Raw genomic sequence first — 26,759 nt, 5'->3', positions numbered from 1 at the left:
ACCTCTTCGCAGGTCTGATAGGGTACGTCGTCAGCCTGAGAGATACTCATTTCTCTTGTCTGACCATGATGACGTTGTGCTCATAGAGGATGAGCCTACCACCTATCAGGAAGTTGTGATGAGACCAGATTCTGAGAAATGGCTAGAGGCCATGAGATCCGAAATGGAATCCATGTACACCAACCAAGTATGGACTTTGGTTGATCCACCTGAAGGGGTAAAATCCATTGGGTGTAAGTGGGTCTTTGAGAAAAAGACTGACATGGATGGACTTATCTATAAGAGTCGCCTGGTAGCTAAAGGTTTCAAGCAGATTCATGGTATTGACTATGATGAAACCTTTTCTCCACTAGCGATGTTTAAGTCCATTCGGATCATGCTTGCTATTGCAGCATACCATGACTATGAGATATGGCAGATGGATGTCAAAACCGCGTTTTTGAATGGAAACTTGCTCGAGGATGTGTATATAACATAACCTGAGGGTTTTGTATATCCAAAGCATACTAGCAGAGTATGCAAGTTGTATAGGTCCATTTGTTGACTAAAGCAAGCTTCTCGGAGTTGGAATCTTCGATTTGATGATGTAATCAAACAGTTTGGTTTCATCAAGAATGAAGATGAGCCTTGTGTCTACAAGAAGGTTGTAGGGGATATAGTTGCCTTCCTCATATTGTATGTGGATAACATACTACTTATTGGGAAGGACATCCCTTTGCTTCAGTCTGTCAAGACCTGGCTAGGGAGTTGCTTCTCAATGAAGGACTTAGGTGAGGCATCCCGCATTCTAGGGATACAGATCTATAGAGATAAATCTAAGAGATTGCTTGGCCTAAGTCAGAGTATATATATTGATAAGGTACTCCTTCGGTTTGCCATGCAGAACTCCAAGAAGAGATTTCTGCCGATGTCACATGGCGTGAGTCTTTCGAAGACTCATGGTCCCTCTTCTAGAGAGGAGAGAGACCGCATGGATTGTTGGGTTTTTCGGGCCGCGAAAACCGCTTTTCGCGTCGCGGAAACCCCGAATCGCCCAAGCCACGGATCTCGTGCAAGGTAAAACCGAACGAAAATATGAGTACGAGTTTGAAAACTTTAATCTACAGTAGATCTACATAAGGATAAACCATTTATACCTTTGTAGCGAAGCCCTTCGCAATCCCGCTTGTCCTTGGTTCGCCGGATCTCAAAAGTGTCAAAGTAGACACTTCTCTATTTGTATCCACTCAAGCAAGAGATGGAGAAGAAACCTTAGAGTGTGCTAGCACTCAAGCAAGGTCTCGGCAAGAAGGAGAAGAGGGAGAGAAGAATTGTGAGCAAGAGGAAGAAGATGAAAATCAATTAGCCTTGAATGAAAAATAAAACATTCATTTTTACACTCAAAGTGGCCGGCCACATTAAGCCTTGTAACCCCCATGGAATATCAAGAGTCACAACTCTTGGTAACTCCCATGAGGTGGCATTTGGTCAAGTCAAACTTGACCAAATGAAGAGGCCTTGATGATGTGGCATTGGTCAAGTCAAAGTCAAGTCAAAAACATGACTCTTCATCTTCCTACTTAAGTCAAGTCAAACTTGACCACTTCTATCCCTTGGTTGATCTAATCTAACCATTGGTTCAAGCCAATTTTAATTTAATGAATCTCTATTCATTGAATTAAATTAATTAAATGAGTCTAAGTCCAAATTAGACTCACTTAACACATGAACCAACTTGAGTCCAACTCAATTATCCTACTTTGGATTACTCTTAATCCAATTTGGTTCATCATATGAACCTAATCATTTAGGTTCATCAAATGAACCTAGTCTCCATCTATTTGCCCTTAGTGTGTGACCCTATAGGTTATTGTAACGTTGGCAATGCCCCTAAACCCATTTAGGAGCATAAGTAATGAGCGGTATCTAGCAACACATCATTACTACCCAAGTTACAAGAATGTCGAGATCCGACATAACCTTGTGACTACTAATTGTAACTCCTCACAACATGTGACATTGTCCTTCTATCCTAGACATCTAGATTGATCAATATGAGGCATAGACCGTGTCTGTAAGACCGTTGGATTCGATAGAGGGGGGGTGAATATCGATTCGAAAAATCGAGTATAAGCGCAGCGGAAAAGTAAAGTAGACACAGTTGTTTTTACTTCGTTCGGAGTCTGTGACGACTCCTACTCGAAGGCCCGTGGTCCTTGACCACTTTCGTTGGGCAATCACTAGCAATTCAAATATAATTACAAAATGAATACAGGAAATGCTAATGAAACAAAGTAATACCGACAAGGAAATTAAGAAAAATGAAGAAGCACTTTGTCGGAGCTTTGTTAGCGTCGCAGGAACGTAGAGCAGCAGGACCAGCAGTCGAAAAGTTCTCAGTTGATGATTGATTCAGAAGCTCCTGCCTGGGGCTTCTTTTATATGCTGTCCCGGGCGCCTGGATCCCTTCCGGGCGCCTGGAATGTGACGTAGCTGCACAAACCATGATGCTCCACGTGGCGACGACTGGTGGATGAAATTTGCCTTCCGGCGCCGGATACCTTCCGGCGCCGGATCCGGCGCCCGAACCCCTCTTCTCCAGAAAGTCCTTCTCCTGCAAGAAAAGGTTAGTCCGAGGCAAATGTACCTTGCAGCAAAGAGTGTTAGCACAGTTTTATAGATGAGCAAAGTATGACTTAGATTCCGTCTTTCCGAGACCGGAATCTAGTCACGATCTCGACTTAGATATCCGAAATGGATCTAAGCCGGATCGACGCCTAATGTTCCCTACCCGGGAACGCGTCCTCGCAGTCACTCCCCTCCAGTGACTTACCTCACTTACCTGCCAGACGTCCGGTCAGCCCGTCGACCCGTCTGGACTTCTCGCCAAGCGTCCGGTCAGCCCGTCGACCCGCTTGGACTTCTCGCCAGCTATCCGGTCAGCCCGTCGACCTAGCTGGACTTCTCGCCAAGCGTCCGGTCAGCCCGTCGACCCGCTTGGACTTCTCGCCAGCTATCCGGTCAGCCCGTCGACCTAGCTGGACTTTTCCTGCACACTTGATAAAAGTGTCAGACAACAACAAACCTAACTTAACCTGATTTGTCATTTATCAAAACCTGAGTTAGACAGTTAGTGCTAACCGCACCAACACTCTCCCCCTTTTTGATGGAATGACAACCTGGTTAAGTTAGTGATAAAAAGTATGCAAAAATCAAGCATGATTTTTGAGGTTTTTAAGGTTTAAGTTAGTTTTTTTAAGTTTGCATTTAGTTGCCCTAACTTAACCAACCTAACCCTCCCCCTTTGGCATTCATCAAAAAATAAGGGTAAACAATCATAGCGAGAAATACTGAAAACAGTAATACCTTGAACAATAACTGAGTTTTTAAATCCAAGAGAAGATCAAATTGACTTGGGGGCGTATAAAGTTTTGAAAATTTGTTTAAAGCATTAGCTTTTAGCTTTTAGAAAAAATGCTAAGTTTAGATAGGTTAATTTTCAAACATAAGTGTATAAGGTCAAAAAATTTTTTTCAAAACAAGCTTCAACTTTGAAATGCTACTTAAACATAAGTTTTCAAAACCAAAATTCCAAAACTAAGTTTGAAAAGTCTATTTTTCAAAACTAATTGAATTTTATTTTTCAACACTAAGTGTATAAGATTCAATTTTCAAAACAAGGAAAATAACTTTGAGAAGCTTAGTTTGTAAACTAAATTTTGTAAAATTTATCCTTTAAATTAAATTGTCAAAATTAAGTAAAGTCAAATTTTTAAGAAGTAGACTCAGGACAATTTTCAAAGTAAAATTAAGTTTAAATCTTTACTTTTAGTTTTCAAAGGAGTTTTGATAAACGTAAGAAAAAAAACTTTTGGAATGTAAAGTTTGCTTTTCAAAATTTTTCAAAGTTTAAAAGTATTAGATTCAAAACCATGGTTTAAGATACTTGAAAAGTTCAGTTTTCAAAGAATAGGTAAAAAGGATAAAAAGTTTGTGAGTTTAAAAATTTCACAATTTTAAACAAATTATTTTTAAACTTTGATTTTCAAAATTAAGTTTAAAATTCAATTTGGAAAACTAAAGTAGTTTTATTTCTCCCCCTGAATTTGATATTTAACTTCAACCAGCTGTCTAACCAATTTGATAAAATCAGTTTTGAAAGTATTTATGAAGGATCCTAGTCTATTGAGCACATCCCTAATTGTCGTCGTAAGTTGCTAAATTCACTTTCAGGGAGTGGTTTTGTAAAAATGTCAGCTAAATTTGATTTAGACTCAATGTACTTGAGTTCAATATCACCTTTAGTAACATGATCCCTGATGAAGTGATGCCTAACTTCAATATGTTTGGTTCTTGAATGATGCACAGGATTCTTGGTTAAGTTAATCGAACTTATATTATCAATTAATACTTTTACATTTGTGATATTTAAGTTGAAATCTTTTAGAGTATGCATCATCCATAATATTTGTGCAACACACTCGCCTATAGCTATGTATTCTGACTCAGTTGTAGATAGTGCAACACAGTGTTGCTTTCTACTAAACCAACTGACAAGGGATGGACCAAGTAGTTGGCATCCACCACTTGTGCTTTTGCGGTCTAATTTGCATCCGGCATAATCTGAATCAGAATATCCTATTAATTCAAAGTTGTTGGTCCTAGGATACCAAATACCTACATTTGTGGTTCCCTTGAGGTATCTAAAGATTCTTTTGACTTGAGTCAAATGAGATTCTTTAGCACAGGTTTGGTATCGAGCACACATACTAACTACAAATAAAATGTCAGGTCGGCTTGCAGTTAAGTAAAGTAGACTACCTATCGCGCTCCGATAATGTTTTAAGTCTACTGATTTTCCATTAGGATCATCATCTAGGATTGTGTTTACGGCCATAGGTGTTTTTATTTCTTTAGTATTTTCCATTCCAAATTTTCTAAGTAACTCCTTAGTATATTTTTGTTGATAAATATAATTTCCTTCATTTGTTTGTTTGACTTGTAACCCTAGAAAATAAGTTAATTTTCCTACCAGACTCATTTCGAATTCATGTTCCATTAGGTTTGTAAATTCATTTAAAAATTCTGAGTTGGTTGAACCAAAGATGATATCATCTACATAAATTTGAGCTATAAAAATATCTTCTTTTATTGATTTCACAAATAGTGTTGGGTCAATTTGACCTTGATTGAACCCTTTAGAGGTTAAGTAAGAGGTTAGTCTTTCATACCATGCCCTAGGTGCCTGTTTAAGTCCATATAATGCCTTTTTAATTTGTAGACATAATCAGGGTGTTCTAGGCTTTCAAAACCTGGCGGCTGACCTACATACACTTCTTCTTTTATCAATCCATTAAGAAAGGCAGACTTGACATCCATTTGGTATAGTTTGAATCCTTTATGGGCTGCATAGCTTAGTAACATTCTAATGGACTCTAGTCTAGCTACCGGGGCATAAGTTTCATCGTAGTCAAGTCCTTCAACTTGACTGAACCCTTTGGCAACTAACCTGGCCTTGTTCCTAGTAATTTCTCCAGTTTCACTTAATTTGTTTCGAAATACCCATTTGGTTTCTATTATTTTCTTATCGGTAGGTTGAGGTACTAGGTCCCAAACTTCATTGCGCTCAAATTGAGCTAATTCTTCTTGCATAGCTATGACCCAGTCTGGGTCAAGTAGAGATTCAGCTACAGTTTTGGGTTCAATATTTGAGATTAACGAGATTTGACTTAGGTTTCTGAAAGATGACCTAGTTTGAACCCTCAGGTCTGGGTCACCAATTATTTGATTAGTAGGATGGTTTGGGTTGACTCTTATGGTTCGAGGAGGTTGACTTTCTTGTAGTTGTTCTTCTTCTTCATTATTTTGGGTTTGGTTTGTTCCCTCAGAATTGATATGTTCGTGAACAGAGTCAACTGGTTGAGGTTGGGCTTGTTCTAGGTTTTGATTGGATTCTTTGAATTTTACATTGGTGGTTTCTTCAATTCTTAAAGTGACTTTATTATAAATTCTGTAGCCTCTGCTATTCAGAGAGTAACCTAGAAAAATTCCATTTTCTATTTTGGAAGTGAATTTGCCTAAGTGTTCTCTAGTATTTAGGATAAAGGCTGGGCAACCAAATACCTTAAAGTATTTTATATTAGGTTGCTTGTTGTAAAATATTTCAAAAAATGTTTTATTGTGGTTTTTGTTTAGTGTTGTTCGGTTTTGTACATAGCAGGCTGTACTAACAGCTTCTGCCCAAAAATATTTAGGTAAGTTGTATTCATTTAGCATAGTTCTAGATGCTTCAAGTAAGGTTCTATTTTTCCTTTCTACAATTCCATTTTGTTGGGGAGTTTTAGGGCAAGAAAATTCATGATGGTAGCCATTTTCAAGGCAAAATTTATCAAAATTATGATTTTTAAATTCTCCTCCATTATCACTTCTGATTCTTTTAATTTTTATGCCTTTTTCATTTTCAATTTGTTTGCAGAAATTCGTAAAAATTTCAAAAGTTTCATCTTTATGTTTTAAGAATTTGACCCAAGTGAACCTAGAATAGTCGTCTATTATAACTAAACAGTACAGACTTCCATTTATTGATTTGACCCCGTGGGAGTCAAATAAATCTAAGTGTAAAAGTTCTAGGACTGAGTTGGTTTGGGATTCATTAATTGGTTTGTGGGTAGATTTTGTTTGTTTGCCTTGTTGACAAGCATTACATATTGTTGAATCTAAGTTAGGTAATTTTGGTAAACCTCTAACTAGACCGTTTAATTTACTTATGTTTCTGAAATGAGTGTGTGACATTCTTCTGTGCCATAACCAGGTTTCTTCTTTTTGCGTTAAATAACACTTGACTGAAGAAGTGGTTAAGTTGATGGCATAGATATTGTCTTTTCTAAAGCCTTTTAAGCTTATAGTTGGATTATCTAGATGTTTGATCAAACATTCTGTGGATAGAAATTTTACCTTATACCTAGTGTCACACAATTGACTTATGCTCAGAAGATTGTATTTAAAATTTTCAACAAGTAGAACATTTGAAATTATGAAATCTATTTTTAATTCAATATTACCTATACCAATTACCTTGAGTTTACCGTTGTTTCCAAAGGCAACTGTTCCTAGGATTTTGTAGGTTAATTGAGTGAACTTGGTGTGATCTCCAGTCATATGTTTGGAGCAACCACTGTCCAAAATCCACTTGGTTTCCTACAACAAGTAGGATTTTTATGTTAGTCTTAGTTTATCAATTTTTTAATCAATCATTATTTAAGTTAAATTTTTTTTTTTTTTAATTGAGATTAAAACTAATTTAGGTTTTAGAATTTTAAGTTTTAAGATTAAAATTTTGAAATTGATTTAAGTTTTAAAATTTTGAAATTAATTTAAGTTTTAAAATTTTGAAAATAATTTTTTAAGTTTAAAATTAAAATTTTTGAAATTAATTTTTAAGTTTAAAATTAAAATTTTGAAAGTAATTTTTAAGTTTAAAATTAAATTTTTGAAATTAATTTTTAAGTTTAAAATTAAAATTTTTGAAATTAATTTTTAAGTTTAAAATTAAAATTTTTGAAATTAATTTTTAAGTTTAAAATTAAAATTTTGAAATTAATTTTTATGTTTAAAATTTTGAAAATAAATTTTTTTTTAAATTTAAAATTAAAATTTTTGAAATTAATTTTTAAGTTTAAAATTAAATTTTTGAAATAAATTTTTAAGTTTAAAATTAAAATTTTTGAAATTAATTTTTAAGTTTAAAATTAAATTAAGCCTTATTCATCTCACCCGATCTATATTATCAATCAGGGAATCCTATGATTTTGTGAGATGAAATTGGTTTGATTACAGACTTTTGGTTTAACTTGTGTTAGATTCAGATTTAGTTTTGGTTTCCACAAATAGGTATTCTTCGGATAAACTTCTAAGCTTGGTGAGTCACAGGGACATCATTAGAAGTAACCAACCTTTCGAAGTTTTCCGAATAGTCCTATCCACGGAACTTAGTACTAAATCTTGGTCTAACTGGTTAGGATTCTTTTAAGGGTAGCTTCGGTCAGTTCCACTTGGCCAAATGCACCAGATCGAAGCCATATCTTTCTAGACATGCGATGCCCAAGCTTCCCTAACGTACTATCATCCAAAAACTTCACCAGTACCATGAGTCAAGTTAAACTTGGTCTCTTTTTACTAATCCTAATTACCCTGTCGGGTTAGTTTGTTTTGGGTTACCCTGTCGGGTATGTTAGTTTTGGAGGTGCCAGCTATTCTGGAGCCTCCCCCTGAATTATTGGCCCTTAATTTAGATTTTGGGTTTGTGTCGATTCTTTTTATAGTTATAATCAACTTGGTGATAATCTAAATTTTGTTGAGTTTTGAATTTTGATTTTAAGTTAAATTTATATTTTAGTTTTTGATCTGATTTATTCAAGTTTATATAATGTATTTTATCTTTAGGTATGTAGAATTGATTAAGTCCTACTTGCGTGGTTAAGCACGCTTTCGGGACCCAAGCTTGTTTAGTTGCTTTGTGTTGGGTTAACAATGATTTAAAGGTTTTGTTTGATTTTGACTTATATCCAAGTCCGGTTTTATTATAGCATGCCTTTTGGTTATTTAGAATTAAATCTAAATTTTTAGATCTTGTTGTGAATTTTTCCAACAATTCTTTTAACTTATTAATTTCACTTTTTAATGATAAATTCTCCTCCTCAAGTGTTCGGTCTTGAGTTGGATTCGAATTTTTTAATTGTTCCTTCAGGTTTTGATTTTCCTCAAGAAGCGATTTATTTTCATTTTCCAATTTAACTAATTTTTTATTTAAACACGAGATAATTCTAAAGAATTTATGATTTAAGTTTAGGTATACCTCTTCGGAACCTTCGGAAACGAGTGCGGACTCGTGGCTCGATTCGGGTTCGGACCCGTCTTCCGATTCCTCTGATTCGTCTTCCGTTTCAGCTTCGCGAGCCATCAGGTGACTTTGGTGCTTTGCCTTTCTCCCTCCGATTCGTCCGAGGAGGAATCGTCCCATGTTGCTTTGAGGGCTTTCTTCTTTGTTGACTTTGGTTTGTCAAGTTTCAATCTTGGGCATTCGTTCTTGTAGTGCCCTTTTTTACATCCGTAACATGTGACATTTCTTGAGTCGGTTGGCGAACTGATCTTCGAAGATCCTTGCTGAAGTTTTCTTTCCCGGTGAACATTTTCCTTACCAAGTTCACCGGTGTTCTTCGTCTTGAGTCTTGATCGGAATCTTCTTGATTCGGGTTTGTTCTTCTTTTCTTTAGAGGAACTCGAATAAAGCTACACCTTTCTCGACCCGGCGTTAGTTTGCTCATGAAGTTCTAATTCACGAAAGAGTTCATCCAATTTTAATTTAGATAAATTTTTGAAATTTTGTAGGCATCTACAATTGATGCCCACAAATTATTTCGGAAAAGCATTTAACGCGTACCTTATTAAGTCTCGGTTCTCCATTTGGTGTCCTATCGCGTGGAGACCGTTGAGGATATCTTTGACCCTCGCGTGGAGCTGACTTGCCGTTTCTCCTTCCTGCATTTTTATATTAAAAATTTTATTTAACAGCAAATCTCTTTTTGTTACCTTCGCGTCGCTTGTTCCTTCGTGCAGTTCGATCAGTTTATCCCAGAGCTCCTTAGCGTTTTCATGCGGTCCGACCCGGTTCAGTTCTTCTCGTGTTAGTCCGCAGTGTAGAGTGTTGATGGCTTTGTTTTCAATTGACGCCTTTTTCTTTAAATCATTTGTCCATTCTTCAGGGTCTATTATTTTCCCGGAGTTGTCTACTGGAATTTTATAAGCCTTTGTGACGCTCATCCATTGGTCGTAGTCTGTCTTCATGTAGACCTCCATTCTTCTCTTCCAGTACGAAAAGTCATCCCCGTTGAATAGGGGAGGACGAACTGTGCTGAAGCCTTCTTGTTGAGACATCTTATCCTGCACACACTAAATTAACTGGAAAAAATCCCAAGACTTCGTCTTGGATTAGCAGTGCGGGAAAAAATAGAAACTCTAAGTGTAACGGGAAAAAAAATCTTCCAAAAAGATAATAATATCAGTTTGGAATTGAAAAAAATATTTCACCCCCTGTCTGATTGGTGGTTGCACCAAATCAGAGCGAAACCTCGCTCTGATACCACTTGTAAGACCGTTGGATTCGATAGAGGGGGGGTGAATATCGATTCGAAAATATCGAGTATAAGCGCAGCGGAAAAGTAAAGTAGACACAGTTATTTTTACTTCGTTCGGAGCCTGTGACGACTCCTACTCGAAGGCCCGTGGTCCTTGACCACTTTCGTTGGGCAATCACTAGCAATTCGAATATAATTACAAAATGAATACAGGAAATGCTAATGAAACAAAGTAATACCGACAAGGAAATTAAGAAACACGAAGAAGCACTTTGTCGGAGCTTTGTTAGCGTCGCAGGAACGTAGAGCAGCAGGACCAGCAGTCGAAAAGTTCTCAGTTGATGATTGATTCTGAAGCTCCTGCCTGGGGCTTCTTTTATATGCTGTCCCGGGCGCCTGGATCCCTTCCGGGCGCCTGGAATGTGACGTAGCTGCACAAACCATGATGCTCCACGTGGCGACGACTCGGCTGGATGAAATTTGCCTTCCGGGCGCCCGGACCCCTCTTCTCCAGAAAGTCCTTCTCCTGCAAGAAAAGGTTAGTCCGAGGCAAATGTACCCTGCAGCAAAGAGTGTTAGCACAGTTTTATAGATGAGCAAAGTATGACTTAGATTCCGTCTTTCCGAGACCGGAATCTAGTCACGATCTCGACTTAGATATCCGAAATGGATCTAAGCCGGATCGACGCCTAATGTTCCCTACCCGGGAACGCGTCCTCGCAGTCACTCCCCTCCAGTGACTTACCTCACTTACCTGCCAGACGTCCGGTCAGCCCGTCGACCCGTCTGGACTTCTCGCCAAGCGTCCGGTCAGCCCGTCGACCCGCTTGGACTTCTCGCCAGCTATCCGGTCAGCCCGTCGACCTAGCTGGACTTCTCGCCAAGCGTCCGGTCAGCCCGTCGACCCGCTTGGACTTCTCGCCAGCTATCCGGTCAGCCCGTCGACCTAGCTGGACTTTTCCTGCACACTTGATAAAAGTGTCAGACAACAACAAACCTAACTTAACCTGATTTGTCATTCATCAAAACCTGAGTTAGACCGTTAGTGCTAACCGCACCAACAGTGTCATCCTCTAATCAATCTAAATCTTGAACTCCAAGTAGACTCACTCGATCAAATGAGCTCAACATCTAATGTTGACTCATTTGGGCATGGCCATGCACTTAGTGGTCTCACTCTATCAAGAATAGCGATGTCACTCATGTCATATGGGAGGGATAGATCCCATCTACATCACTCACATCCCTCTGCATAATTCGTTATATACCCAGTAATCGCCTTTATAGTCCACCCTGTTACGGGTGACGTTTGACGAAACCAAAGTACATAACTCCTTATGTAGTGATCCATGGTGACTTCAGGTCAAAGGACTAATAGTCATACTAATAGCCACATGAGAAAGTATATGACACTCATATAACGATCCATGATACTTTCTCATGGCGGGTCATTCAGTATACATTCTCTAATGCATACCCATGTGTCAACTTGATATCTCTATATCCATGACTTGTGAGATCAAGTCATCGAGCTGACCTACATGCTAGTCTTATTGTATTAACATTGTTCCTGAATGTTAATAGTCGACTAGGAATGATTTAGAGTAGTGTTCCCTATATCATCTCACTATCGATTCAACTAATCGATTGATATAGGTATGAACCTTCTACACAAGGACGCTATTATACTTAGTCTATTTGGCACTAATACAAATAAGTATAATAACTAAACAAATGCCTTTTATTAATATACAAGAATATGATACAATGAGTCCATACAATCATCAAATGATTGGCTCTAGGGCTCTAACTAACAATCTCCCACTAGCACTAGTGCCAATCAGTATAGGCTCTAAGGCCTAATGACCTAGTGTGACCATCATGCTTCCTCTGTGCCAAAGCCTTGGTCAAGGGATCTGCGATGTTAGCCTCTGTAGGTACTCTGCAAATCTTCACATCTCCTCTATCGATAATCTCTCGAATGAGATGGAAGCGCCGTAGTATGTGTTTTGTGAGCGAGGTTCCTTCGTTTGTGCTATAGCTCCATTGTTGTCACAATAGAGCTCAACTGGTCAGATGCTAGGAACCACCCCAAGTTCGTGATGAACTTGCAGATCCAACCGCCTCCTTTCGCCTCGATGCGAATGTACTATTGTAGAATCACCATCGTATCCCTTGAACTCTTCCACGACAAAGACCACCATTAATGCAAAATACGAACCCCGATCGCGATCTATAGTCATCCTGGTCGGTCCGGAAGCTAGCTGTAACCCTTTACAACTAGCTCATCATTGCCTCCATATATCAAGAAATATTCTTTAGTTCTTCTTAAGTACTTAAGAATATTCTTGACCGCTATCCAGTGACTTTCACCTGGATCTGACTGGTATCTGCTCGTCATGCTCAAAGCATACGAGACATCTGGTCGAGTACATAGCATGGCGTACATGATCGATCCTATGGCTGAGGCATAAGGGATCTGATCCATGCGGTCTCTCTCCTCTCTAGAAGAGGGACTTTGAGTCTTCGAAAGACTCACGCCATGTGACATTGGCAGAAATCCCTTCTTGGAGTTCTGCATGGCAAACCGAAGGTGTACCTTGTCAATGTATATACTCTGACTTAGGCCAAGCAATCTCTTAGATCTATCTCTATAGATCTGTATCCCTAGAATGCGGGATGCCTCACCTAAGTCCTTCATTGAGAAGCAACTCCCTAGCCAGGTCTTGACAGACTGAAGCATAGGGATGTCCTTCCCAATAAGTAGTATGTCATCCACATATAATATGAGGAAGACAACTATGTCCCCTACAACCTTCTTGTAGACACAAGGCTCATCTTCGTTCTTGATGAAACCAAACTATTTGATCGCATCATCAAATCGAAGATTTCAGCTCCGAGAAGCTTGCTTTAGTCTATAAATGGACCTATGCAGCTTGCATACTATGCTGGATCTACAAAACCCTCGGTTGTGTCATGTACACATCCTCGAGTAGGTCCATTCAGAAACGCGGTTTTGACATCCATCTCCATATCTCATAGTCATGGTAGGTCGCAATAGCAAGCATGATCCGAATGGACTTAAACATCGCCGGAGAAAAGGTTTCATCATAGTCAATACCATGAATCGCTTGAAACCTTTAGCTACAGCGACCCTTATAGATAAGTCCATCCATGCTTTCTCTTAAAGACCCACTTGCACCCAATGGGTTTTACCCTTCAGGTGGATCAACCAAAGTCCATACTTGGTTGGTGTACATGGATTCTATCTCGGATCTCATGGCTTCTAGCCATTTCTCAGAATCTGGTCTCATCACAGCTTCTTGATAGGTGGTAGGCTCATCCTCTATGAGCACAATGTCATCATGGTCAGACAAGAGAAATGAGTATCTCTCAGGCTGACGACGTACCCTATCAGACCTGCGAAGAGGTATGTCTACATGAACCGGTTGTTGTTCCTCAACTCCTTGTGGAACAACATCATCCACAACACTTTGTGGTTCCAGTTCAATTTCCATCGTGGCATGAGTGCTATTGTTCGCATCTTGAATTTCTTCAAGATCGAACGCGCTCCCACTAGTCTTTCTAGAAACAAAGTCCCTTTCTAGAAAGACCCCAGTCTTTGCCACAACTACCTTGTGCTGACTGGGAATGTAGAAGTAATATCCCTTAGTTTCCTTGGGATATCCGATGAAATAGCACTTGTCGGATTTGGGTCCTAATTTGTCTGAGACTTGACGTCGTACGTAAGCCTCACAACCCCAAATCCTCATGAAAGACACCTGGGCATCTCTCCCAGTCCATATCCTATATGATTTTTCGGGCCGCGAAAACCGCTTTTCGCGTCGCGGAACCCCCGAATCGCCCAAGCCACGGATCTCGTGCAAGGTAAAACCGAACGAAAATATGAGTACGAGTTTGAAAACTTTAATCTACAGTAGATCTACATAAGGATAAACCATTTATACCTTTGTAGCGAAGCCCTTCGCAATCCCGCTTGTCCTTGGTTCGCCGGATCTCAAAAGTGTCAAAGTAGACACTTCTCTATTTGTATCCACACAAGCAAGAGATGGAGAAGAAACCTTAGAGTGTGCTAGCACTCAAGCAAGGTCTCGGCAAGAAGGAGAAGAGGGAGAGAAGAATTGTGAGCAAGAGGAAGAAGATGAAAATCAATTAGCCTTGAATGAAAAATAAAACATTCATTTTTACACTCAAAGTGGCCGTCCACATTAAACCTTGTAAACCCCATGGAATATCAAGAGTCACAACTCTTGGTAACTCCCATGAGGTGGCATTTGGTCAAGTCAAACTTGACCAAATGAAGAGGCCTTGATGATGTGGCATTGGTCAAGTCAAAGTCAAGTCAAAAACATGACTCTTCATCTTCCTACTTGACCACTCCCATGATGTGGCATTGGTCAAGTCAAAGTCAAGTCAAAAACATGACTCTTCAAGTCAAACTTGACCACTTCTATCCCTTGGTTGATCTAATCTAACCATTGGTTCAAGCCAATTTTAATTTAATGAATCTCTATTCATTGAATTAAATTAATTAAATGAGTCTAAGTCCAAATTAGACTCACTTAACACATGAACCAACTTGAGTCCAACTCAATTATCCTACTTTGGATTACTCTTAATCCAATTTGGTTCATCATATGAACCTAATCATTTAGGTTCATCAAATGAACCTAGTCTCCATCTATTTGCCCTTAGTGTGTGACCCTATAGGTTATTGTAACGTTGGCAATGCCCTAAACCCATTTAGGAGCATAAGTAATGAGCGGTATCTAGCAACACATCATTACTACCCAAGTTACAAGAATGTCGAGATCCGACATCACCTTGTGACTACTAATTGTGACTCCTCACAACATGTGACATTGTCCTTCTATCCTAGACATCTAGATTGATCAATATGAGGCATAGACCGTGTCATCCTTTAATCAATCTAAATCTTGAACTCCAAGTAGACTCACTCGATCAAATGAGCTCAACATCTAATGTTGACTCATTTGGGCATGGCCATGCACTTAGTGGTCTCACTCTATCAAGAATAGCGATGTCACTCCCGTCATATGGAGGGATAGATCTCATCTACATCACTCACATCCCTCTGCATAATTTGTTATATACCCAGTAATCGCCTTTATAGTCCACCCTGTTACGGGTGACGTTTGACGAAACCAAAGTACATAACTCCTTATGTAGGGATCCATGGTGACTTCAGGTCAAAGGACTAATAGTCATACTAATAGCCACATGAGAAAGTATATGACACTCATATAACGATCCATGATACTTTCTCATGGCGGGTCATTCAGTATACATTCTTTAATGCATACCCATGTCTCAGCTTGATATCTCTATATCCATGACTTGTGAGATCAAGTCATCGAGCTGACCTACATGCTAGTCTTATTGTATTAACATTGTCCCTGAATGTTAATACTCGACTAGGAATGATTTAGAGTAGTGTTCCCTATATCATCTCACTATCGATTCAACTAATCGATTGATATAGGTATGAACCTTCTACTCAAGGACGGTATTATACTTAGTCTATTTGGCACCAATACAAATAAGTATAATAACCAAACAAATGCCTTTTATTAATATACAAGAATATGATACAATGAGTCCATACAATCATCAAATGATTGGCTCTAGGGCTCTGACTAACATGGATCATATCCCTTATGCCTCAGCCATAGGATCTATCATGTATGCCATGCTATGTACATGACCTGATGTCTCGTATGCTTTGAGCATGACGAGCAGATACCAGTCTGATCCAGGTGAAAGTCACTGGATAGCGGTCAAGAATATTCTTAAGTACTTAAGAAGGACTAAAGAATATTTCTTGATATATGGAGGCAATAATGAGCTAGCTGTAAAGGGTTATAGTGATGCTAGCCTCCAGACCGATCAGGATGATTTTCAATCACAGTCAGGATTCGTATTTAGCATAAATGGTGGTGCTGTGAGCTGCAAGAGTTTGAAGCAGGACACAGTAGCTGATTCTACGACAGAGGCCGAGTACATTGCTGCATCAGAGGCAGCAAAGGAGGAAGTTTGGATCCGCAAGTTCATCACTGAACTTGGGGTGGTTCCCAGTATCGCTGACCCTATTGAGCTCTATTGTGACAACAATGGAGCTATAGCACAGGCGAAGGAACCTCGCTCACACCAGCGGACCAAACACATATTACGGTGCTTCCATCTCATTCGAGAGATCATCGAGAGAGGAGATGCGAAGATTTACAGAGTACCTAAAGAGGCTAACATCGCAGACCCCTTGACCAAGGCTTTGGCACAGAGGAAGCATGATGGTCACACTAGGTCATTGGGGGTTAGAGCCTACACTGATTGGCACTAGTGCTAGTGGGAGATTGTTAGTTAGAGCCCTAGAGCCAATTATTTGATGATTGTATTATGGACTTGTTGTATCATATTCTTATATAAAGGCATTTGCTTTTTTGGTTATTATACTTACTTGTATTGGTGCCAAATAAACTAAGTATAATAGCGTCCTTGAGTAGAAGGTTCTCACCTATATCAATCGGTTAGTTGAACTGATAGTGAGATGATATAGGGAACACTACTCTTAATCATTCCTAGTCGAGTATTAACATTCAGGGACAATGTTAATGCAATAAGACTATCATGTAGGTCAACTCGATGACTTGATCTCACAAGTCATGGATATAGAGATATCAAGTTGACACATGGGTATGCATTGGAGAATGTATACTGAATGACCCGCCATGAGAAAGTATCATGGATCGTTATATGAGTGTCATATACTTTCTCATGTGGCTATTAGTATGACTACTAGTCCTTAGACCTGAAGTCACCATGGATCCCTACATAAGGAGTTATGTACTTCGGTTTCGTCAAACGTCACCCGTAACTGGGTGTACTATAAATGTGATTACTGGGTATGTAACAAATTATGCAGAGGGATGTAGATAGGATCTATCCCTCCTATATGATGGGAGTGACATCGATATTCTTGATAGAGTGAGATCACGAAGTGCATGGCCATGCCCAAATGAGTCAATATGAGATATTGAGCTCAATTGTTTTAGTGAGTCTAACATTGAGATCAAGATTTAGATTGGTCAGAGGATGACACGGTCTATGCCTCACATTGATCAATCTAGATATCTAGGATAGAAGGACACTTGTCATATATTGTGAGGAGTCACAATTAGTAGTCACAAGGTGATGTTGGATCTCAACATTCTTGTAACTTGGGTAGTAATGATGTGTTGCTAGATACCGCTCATTACTTATGCTCCTAAATGGGTTTAGGGGCATTGCCAACGTTACAAGAACCTATAAGGTCACACACTAAGGATAATTAGATGGAGATTAGGTTCATATGAAGAACCAAGAGGATTAGATTCATTTGATGAATCAAATTGGATTAAGAGTAATCCTAATTGGGCTAATTGAGTTGGACTTAAGTTGATTCATGTGTTCAATGAGTCTAATTTAGATTATGACTCATTGAATCAATTTAATTAAATGAATTAGATTCATTATATTAAGTTGGCTTGAATTAAATGGTTGGATTAGATCAACCATGAGAGAGATTAAGTCAAGTTTGACTTGACTTGAGAGGAAGAGGAAGAGTCAAGTTTGACTTGGCTTTATGCCACATCATTTGTGACTTGGCATTAAGTTGCCAATGATGATGTGCCACATCATCATAGTTGGCACATGTGTGTACCACCTCATGGAGGTTACAAATTCCCTCTTTAATGGCCACTTAATGCAAAAAGGGGGGTTACACTTCTTGAGGTGGCCGACCACTTTTGTAGTGAATGAAAAAAATTCATTTTTCATTCAAGGCTCATTATTCTATCTTCTTCCTCCTAGAGCTCTATCTTCTTGCTCTCCCTTCCACATCTTGCCTAGACCTTCTTGGAGTGCTAGCACACTCTAAGGTTCTCCCTCCATCGATTTGTTCGTGTGGATACACATAGAGAGTTGTCTACCTTGACAACTTGAGATCCGACATCTCCTTGGACGAACGGGACTTGCGAAGGGCACGCAACGAGGGTAAAACTCTTTAACATATAGTTCTAGTGTAGATCTATAGGTTGGTAAACTCGTACTCATATTTTTCGAAAGTTTTATTCTTCGCACGGATCCGGTGGAGGGGTTTCAGGGTTTTCGCGACGCGAAAAAGCGGTTTTCGCGGCCCGAAAAACCCAACAACTTTTTCCCTAGAAGCACAGAAAAATGACGAAAAGTAAAGACGAGTAAGAAATGAGGAGTGGGCATACCTGCATAAGGGACAAAGCATCCCTTTTTATACTGCACCGGATGTTTCTGGGGCTTGGCGGTTGTCAGGGAATATCGGTTGTCAGGCTTTGTCAAGCGGTACATGACACGCGATGCCCTCTCATAGGTCGGCAGCAGAACCAAAAGGAGTAATGAGCCCCGACTGTTAGCATATTCCCTGACACATTGATTATTCTCTGACATTCTCTGACAGGCAGTTACGATTCCCTGACTTGTTTGTCCTGTAGTGCCGGATGCTAGGTCTGTACTCCGTGGTCTGTATTCTGATCTGCTTCTGTCTGCTGTTATCCATGGCTTGTACGTTCCGACCTGTACGCCAGGTCTGTATCCCGACCTGCTTCTGTCTATTGTTATCCATGGCCTGTACGTTCCGACCTGTACCCCAGGTCTGTATCCCGACCTGCCTCTGCTGTTATCCATGGCTTGTACGTTTCGACCTGTACGCCAGGTCTGTATCCTGACCTGCTTCTGTCGTTATCTATGGCTTGTACGTTCCGACCTGTACGCCAAGTCTGTATCCCGACCTACTTCTGTCCACTGTTATCCATGACTTGCACGTTCCGACCTGTACGCCAGGTCTGTATCCTGACCTGCTTCTGTCTACTGTTATCCATGATTTGTACGTTCCGAGTTGTACGCCAGGTCTATATCCTGACCTGCCTCTGCTGTTATCCATGGCTTGTACGTTCTGACCTGTACGCCAGGTCTATATACCAACCTACTTCTGTCCGCTATTATCCATGGCATGTACGTTCCGACCTGTACCCCAGGTCTGTATCCCGACCTGCCTCTGCTGTTATCCATGGCTTGTACGTTTCGACCTGTACGTCAGGTCTATATCTTGACCTGCTTATATCCGCTGTTATCCATGGTCTGTACGTCCTGACCTGTATGTCAGGTCTGTTCTGCGCCAGAGGCCTTCTTTTCCTTACCTTTACCTGGCCTGTGGGCGCAGTCCTCAGCTGTGCCTGACCCGTGGGCCCAGTCCTTGATCGCTATCGAGGCTGACTCTTGTCCGACTTGTAATCCGATCCTTTGACTGCCCCGTCAGCTGAGACTTTGACTTTGACCACGCAAGCTTGACTTCTGACCTCCACGGAGGCTGTGCTTCTGACCTCCACGTAAGCTTGACTTCTGACCAACCACGGAGGCTGGACTTCTGATCAGCCACGGAGGCTGGACTCCTGACCTTCGCGTAAGCTTGAGTCCTGACCTTCATGGGGACTGAACTTCTGACCTCCACGTAATCTTGACTTCTGATCATTTTATAACCTTGACTTCTAATCATATCATCTTACTTATCCCTCGATAGTGTATCGTATCAACTGTCTATGTGAATAAGTCTGACTCATCTAAACTTTGACTAATAGCTCAATTTAGATATTAACCCGAAGGCCACGTGAATGCTGAACAGAGACCTCCGAATTAACCATTATTATTTAATTTTAGAACTCGAAACCTAATGCCAACTAAATTCTCACTCACATAGATACCGACATGGAGACATGGTGCAAATCACAAGTAGTTCAATAGCATGAAGTGGGCAGTTGCAATTCTCCGTTGCAATCATTAGAGCATACTTACTGATACAGCCTCACATGAAGACCTGGCTGAGGAGCTAGCTACACAGACTGATAGATTATGTCGATGTTTTTACCCTCCAAGTCTCCGTCGAGTTTTTGTTCATAATTGGTCTTCCCTGTGATATCAACAGTGGAATCTGATGCAGTGGGTGAACCGAGCGACAGAGGGTCAAGAAGATGAGCAGTTCGAACAGCTACCTAGATTCTGTTTCCTCTGTCAGCTACGTGCAACTCCCATCAGTGTTTCACTCGAGGTTGAGGGCAAAAGGTGAGCGGAGGTGTCAAAGGGATCATAATTGGTGTTTCCAACTTAGTCAAAGATTCACTGAATGGATCTGTATGTTGGATTTACAATTGCAGGCTTATTTTAGATAATGTTAAATTATAAATCAGGCAAGGAAGATGCGATAACCTCTTCGTGTGCCATTATTGTTCCGACTTTTGCAGGTATGGTAGGCTGAGGCACATGGGAGGTAGTCGCGTAGATGACAAAAATATATTAATGACTGATAAAAAAACGTATGAATGCCAGCCAAGGTATTGAAAAAAACACTACATTTACATCTACAGCTCAAGTTTCAGTGAGTGCAAAACGTACGAAACTCCCCAAAACGCTCACTTCATGGCTTCCTGATACTAGTTCTGTAGTTAGAGAAACTGTCATCAAGTTCATGGAGTGTAAATTTAGCATATTCACCTGAAGATCAGTGTAGAAAAAAATTGAAGTCGCTGTCTTTTATGGGATGCAACGTTGGTTTGGAATGTCTGCATAGTTTGGCCAAAGGAAATGCTCATCCTTCTGCAGGGTTTCGGCCATTAAAGGCGAAGGAAGACTTGAAAGAAGACATCGTATCATCTGCAAGGCGCCACGCCACACCTGACGTGACGTGCGGCCCCCCGTTCCAGTGTTCTCTGCCACATGCGCTATACTGTGTCTCGGTCGCATGGTTAAAGTTATAGATGTTTCATTTTTACCTGAACTGAATTTGGAGTTTCTTGTATCAAGATTAAGGCAATGAGAAGGCACTACTTGAATCTTGAACCATCTCCTATGAACCAACTAATATTATGCTCTTGTTTCATATATAATTGAATAAACAGGAGTGTGAACACTGTACTGCTGCATGTTCATGGTCCTGATGGCGCTAGGCTTTGATCTCCAAATGAACTTTCTCTCAGGCATCATTTGGATTTGGCTTCTAATGTCGAAACCTTCGCCCGGGGAAGATCGCAAGATTCAGTGATCGAGTCGCGTCTTATATCAGGAGGAATGAAGCACTCCACCGAGAGGCCGGGAACGTTGTAGGCCACTTCCTCGATCGTCCAGTCCTCCTCCATCCTGGTTTTGGTGTGGCTCGCTGCCGTCTCACCGAATTTGTAAAGGGTGGCATTGGAGCGACCGGAATGGGCGACCATTATTCCTTCGACCAGGGAGTAGTCGTGGAGGGAGGAACTAATGGTGGTCTCCCAGTACACTGCGTCGCCTCCGGTGTTGGCTTGGATCCGAGTGAGGTTGGAGTCTTCCAAGAGGAGGAGGAACCCAGTTCGCTGACTGAAGTAGCCGAAGAGGACGTGCCTGATGATCTCTACCGGGCCTTCACTTCGGGCTCGCAGGATCTGAGGATCAGCGCAGAGCTTGAGAACAAAGCAATCCTCTCCGTCGACCTTCTTCTCCCCAATGCAGCGCGCGTCGCCAAACATTCTGGCCGTGGTCAATGGATCGAGGCCCTGAACCAACACTAACTCTAAAATTAGCCATGCCGGATTCATCCCAAAGGAATGAATTTGAAGTGACTGTGGATCGACCTGGAGAGTGCGGCGAAGAGGCCTGACGGGGCCTCTTGCAGCGTGGGCGCCGAGCCATGGCGTATGGCGCCAGACAACCTCGCCATTGGAGCCTGCGTCGAGCTTGCTACCCCCGATCGCTAGCTCGACGTACCACTTATCTGGGGCCATCTGCCAGAGGACGAAGCCCCCCGACTCAACCGTGCGCGACGAGCTGCTTCTGTTCCTGATCAATTTGGTACCGGTCTCCAACTCCGACACCACCATTCGTGCCTTCCCCCTGGCGTAGGAGTTGCGGATGGATCTCTGGAGCTTCAGACCGCCCGAAGCCGCCATGTACTGATGCAGTATGTATTTGGCGGTTGAAACTTCCTGAAGAGAAAGACCAGAGGGATTGAATCCGTGAACGAACATGAAGTGGCATCGATGTGAAATCTACTAGCTAGATGGATCATGAAACGCATCGACAATAAATTTGGCTATTTCAATTCGACAATGATGAAAAATTGAGTTTAGAACTCTAGAAAATCAAGAGGAAACTTCCATGCTGAATTTAAAGAGTAGCAATTTTACAACGGGAGGCTGATGCAAACCGCGAGATGGAGAAAGAAGATATGACGAATCTTACAACGGGAGTGTCCTTGATGCTGAGGTGAGGCGAACCGTCATTGGTGGTGACGTAGATGGGGGCGAGCGGCGCACCCATGACTCCTAAGAGGAGACGGAGGTCGGAGCAGCGGAACGAGGAGGAGGACGCGTTGGCGGCAGCAGCAGCCGACGAGGAGGTCATCGAGGGGACACGCGAGAGCTGGATTCGCACCCATTGGGTCCACCCTTCCTTCCTCCTGTCCTCGTCGGCGTCTGCGGCGCCGCCGTAGTCGGGACCCTCCATCAAGGGCGCGAGCGTCTCCCGAAAGCTCACGGACCTCACGACCAGAGACGCGGCAGCCGCCTCCTCCTGCGGCGGAAACATCGAAGAGTGGCGGCGGTGACCCTTCTTCCGCCGAGGGAGCAGTAACTGCACCTGCGGACGGTTCATGCGCGAGATCTTCTCCTCCTCCGGTGGCAGCTCCGGCAACGTCCTCCCCCCTCCGGGCTCCGGCGACAGCTCCGGTTTCCTCTCTGTGGATTTTTAGCAAAAACCTCTAAACTATCCATTTTTATCCGAAAGAAATCCTATTTTATATTTTTCATTCTTATCATAATAGTCAATAAATAATTATAATAATAACTATTAAATAACCATTATCAAATTTTTAGTATTTTTGAACGCATTAAAATAATTTAATAAATATATAAATGCGTTGTTTTAATTTCTTAAAAAAATATTTTAGCTATACTTACTTTATCAAACGTAATAATATATCACTATTTGTTAGCTCTTATATTTTGCTTCTTCAATGTTTAGTAATAATTAAAAATTATTTATGCAGGCAGCATTATACGATCGAATCTGTATTTTGATAATGACAAATGGATTCAAAGTTAAAATTATTGGTTATGTGATAAATGTGATTAAACTTATAAGAAAGTTCTAAGTACTCTTAGATAAAAGTCCTAGTGTATTTTAAGTAGGTGGAAAACTCTAGGGTAGGTAACCCTAGGTTCTAGGGGTGGTAACCCTAGGTTATGGAAAACCCTAGGGTAAGGTAACCCTAGGTCCTAGGGTTGGTAACATTAGGTCAACGAAGTCTTGGTCCGGAGAACTGGACGATGTCCTGGTGGGTCGAGCACTTTGGGCGAAATCCTAGAGTCAGGAACTCTAGGTGAAAATCCTAGTGGTCGCGGACTAGGTGGAAGTCTGGACGGGTCGTGCAGCGGACGTTCAGCATGAAGTCTTGAAGTCTCGGACGCTGAGCAAAAGTCCAGACGGTCTGGAGGACCGGTTTATCAAAAGTACTGAGAGGAGTAGGTGAGGATGCGTTCCCTGAAAAAGGAACAGTAGACGTTAGTCCGACCTAGAGTTTCAACGGAACTCAAAGTCAAGACCGGATAGTCCGAAGGCTGTCAAAATTAATCTTTATATATTGTTTTGTCTTTTATTCTAACATTGTTTTGCAGGATGACTAATATTTTTGCAGGGTCAGATTTTACCTTGTTCGATCGACTGAACATCCGGATTGGTCGACCAAACCTCTAAGCAAATAGATCAGATTACAAGTAAATTGATTGGGTTCGACCAAAGGATCGGTCGATCCAACCGTGGGTTCAGTCGACCGAACACTAGATAGGAGATGTGCGTAGAGTTTATACACTTGTTTAGCATGTTTTGACGCACATTCTTATATTTTATATATGCTTTAGCTATGAACTTTCATGCTCCTTACTTTACTTTTGGCATAAATACTTTTCTTTGTTCGAAGATCTGCTCTTGTGTGTTTTATGCTTTCAGGAGTCGAATTTGGAGAAGAATTGATGTTCGTAGTCAATTCTACGATCAAACGGAGGTAAACGACTTTGGCAATGTGTGCTACACAACCTTGCAAAGGGGAATGACCCTGGGCGTGTGGTGATGATAGGGTCGTGTAGCATCAACAACAAGGGAGAGTGCCTTTGTCGTGTGAAGCTTACAAGACCGTGCCACCGTTTCAAGCCAGCCAGTACATTGCCGTGTGTGCCACATAGCCGTGTAACCTTTTCAGAGCCAAAAAATGGCATGATCATGTGTGCCACACGACCGTGCAACATTTCCAGAAACAGAAATTGGCTAGGCCATGTAAATTTGCACGACCGTGTAAGCAGGCAGAAGCAGAACATGGCATGGCCGTGTGAGGGTCACACGGTCGTGTGACCTTGGCCGAGAGGAGGAGCGCCCTAGCCGTGTGAATCTCACACGACCATGTCCTGGGTCGTGTGGCGCCCAAATTTCCTCTTCTATATAAAGAGTTTTCCCCTCTTTGAAAGGAGGGGGCTCTCCCTTTGAGGAGATCAGTTCTTGGGTGCGATTTCCACCTATTAGGAGGCATTTTTCGTCCAAAATTCGACTCCAAGGGCGGTGGATTGGTTCCGGAGATCACTCGTCGTATTGAGATAAGCGTTCCTTTCTATTTTCTTGATTTGGATCGGAATGTCTTCAATCCTCTCGTCTTCGGTTCTTTTCCTATTTTCTATGGAGTGGATTCATTTGTTCTAGGATGGAGGGAGTATTGGTGATGTAAATTAATGTAAAATTCATGGATTTGCCATCTTCTTGATTCAATGATGTTGTTATGTTTTGTATCAATCAATCTTGTATGGATTGTAGTGTTTTGTGCCCTAATACCATTCTTGATTGGTTGTTTGTATTTCTTGTGGAATCTTTTAGAAAAATTCTCTAAATTGTATTGCCGCGGTGCGTCGTGACAGGGATGCCCCGTTAAACGAACATTTAGTGGATTACTTTGAGGGGATGAAGCAGGGATCTACAAAGAAGTAGGACGGATTGAAATGTTGAATTCTATATCTTATTATAGATTGATTAGTGATGATATTTCTATGTTGTATGACCGCGGGGCATCGTGACAGGGCTGTCCCATTAAACGGGTTGCATAGGGATCATAACCATTTGATTGCTTAAGGTTTAGATATGAGTCCTTGATCGGTGTTTTCTGCAGGAATTAACCGATGACTTCTTGCAAACACATTTCAATTGAGGATAGGATTTGTAGATCACTTTATATTAATGAGTATCACTAAGAAACCAAATCTCCTAGAACCTTCACAAAACTAAGTTTCTACATTTAACTTAGACTTCAAATCTTTAGTTGTTTCTTAAGACATATAATCTCTTCACGATTGTTTAGCTAATTCGCTTTTGAGACATCTTTAGTACTTATAACCAGTCCCTGTGGATTCGATATTCTTTTATTACTGACGACGTAACCGTACACTTACGGTGACGTAACAAATTTTTGGCACCATTACCGGGGACTGTGTCTATAATATTAGAGATTATCATTTGAGTTAGACTAAACTTTTCTTTTTTTCTTACATCTAACTTGTAACTAATTTTTTAATTCTGTTTTGCATTCTTTTATTGCATATTTTTTTTTCTTTCTCATTTCATTCATTCATTGCATTCATTCATCTTTAATTCTTTTTGTAAACTAAATTCTTTCTATTCTTTTCTTTTCTTTGAATCAAATTCTTTAATCTTGTTCTTGTATGCGAAGATCTAACTTTGCAGGAGATCTACTTTCTCTTGATCCCGAGATTGATAGAACATTCCATAGAAGGAGAATCTTGTAAAAACATCAAGAGGAACAAGAACAATCAAATATGGCGAATAGACCACTTAAGTTAGACCCTCTGTTGAAGGAAATAACTTTGAGATCAAGCCTGCAATAATCAATATGGTACAACAAAATCAGTTTGGAGGTGGACCGCATGAAGATCCTAATCAACATTTGAAAGTCTTTTATGAAATTTACGGTACCATGAAAATGAACGGTATTCCTTCAGAAGCAGTTAGATTATTACTGTTTGGGTTTTCTTTAAAAGATAGAGCTAAACAATGGTTGAATTCCTTACCTCCAAATAGCATTACCACTTGGGAACAATGTGAGCAGCAATTCTTAGATAAGTTCTATCCTCCTAGCAAGACAGCTTATATGAGAAATCTTATTGCAAGCTTCTGACAATCCGATTCAGAATCTTTATTTGAAGCATGGGATAGATACAATAATATGCTCAGACAATGCCCACACCATGGGTTAGAGAAATGGTTAGTGTTGCACACATTTTATAATAGCATAAATTATCATACTAAAGTGTCCCTAGATTCAACTACTGGAGGGGCACTTATGAATAAGAGTCTAGATGAGGCCGAAGAAATTATTGAAAGTGTAGCACAAAACGATAATCAATGGGCAACAGAGAGAAGTGGAGGCTATTCTTATTCAAACCCAACAAAAGCATCAGGAAAATTTGATGTAGATGTAGTTACTATAATGATTGCAAAGCTGGATGCTCTTACTAAAAAGCT

The 26,759-nt window shown here is 40.7% G+C and overlaps 1 protein-coding gene and 1 non-coding gene across 2 annotated transcripts; both read right to left on the bottom strand.

The window, feature by feature from the left end:
* Window positions 1-21,063: 21,063 nt before the first annotated feature.
* On the bottom strand, window positions 21,064-22,946 carry LOC122045592. Its single transcript, XM_042605874.1, has 3 exons — window positions 22,425-22,946; window positions 21,818-22,168; window positions 21,064-21,739 (listed from the first exon to the last, which is right to left on the bottom strand). Exons 1-3 carry the CDS (start codon window positions 22,833-22,835, stop codon window positions 21,194-21,196), a joined length of 1,308 nt encoding a protein of 435 aa, XP_042461808.1. The 5' UTR covers window positions 22,836-22,946; the 3' UTR covers window positions 21,064-21,193.
* Window positions 22,947-26,383: 3,437 nt separating this feature from the next.
* LOC122049882 lies at window positions 26,384-26,489 on the bottom strand. The gene has a single exon (XR_006131132.1). It is a non-coding gene; the product is annotated as a small nucleolar RNA R71 (small nucleolar RNA).
* Between the last annotated feature and the right edge of the window lie 270 nt (window positions 26,490-26,759).

Source organism: Zingiber officinale, chromosome 2B (assembly GCF_018446385.1).
Source record: "Zingiber officinale cultivar Zhangliang chromosome 2B, Zo_v1.1, whole genome shotgun sequence".
Taxonomy (NCBI): Eukaryota; Viridiplantae; Streptophyta; class Magnoliopsida; order Zingiberales; family Zingiberaceae; genus Zingiber; species Zingiber officinale.
Note: the sequence above shows the minus strand (reverse complement) of the source record. Positions and strands in the feature narration are given on the sequence as shown.

Bases quoted from the DNA above. Each gene is read 5' to 3' on its own strand.
- LOC122045592 (XM_042605874.1), bottom strand. From the start codon at position 22,835: ATGAACCGTCCGCAGGTGCAGTTACTGCTCCCTCGGCGGAAGAAGGGT. The intron at 22,169-22,424 runs GTAAGATTCGTC...CTTTCTCTTCAG, and splicing joins GCATCAAGGACACTCCCGTT to GAAGTTTCAACCGCCAAATA. The intron at 21,740-21,817 runs GTCGATCCACAG...GTGTTGGTTCAG, and splicing joins CTCTTCGCCGCACTCTCCAG to GGCCTCGATCCATTGACCAC.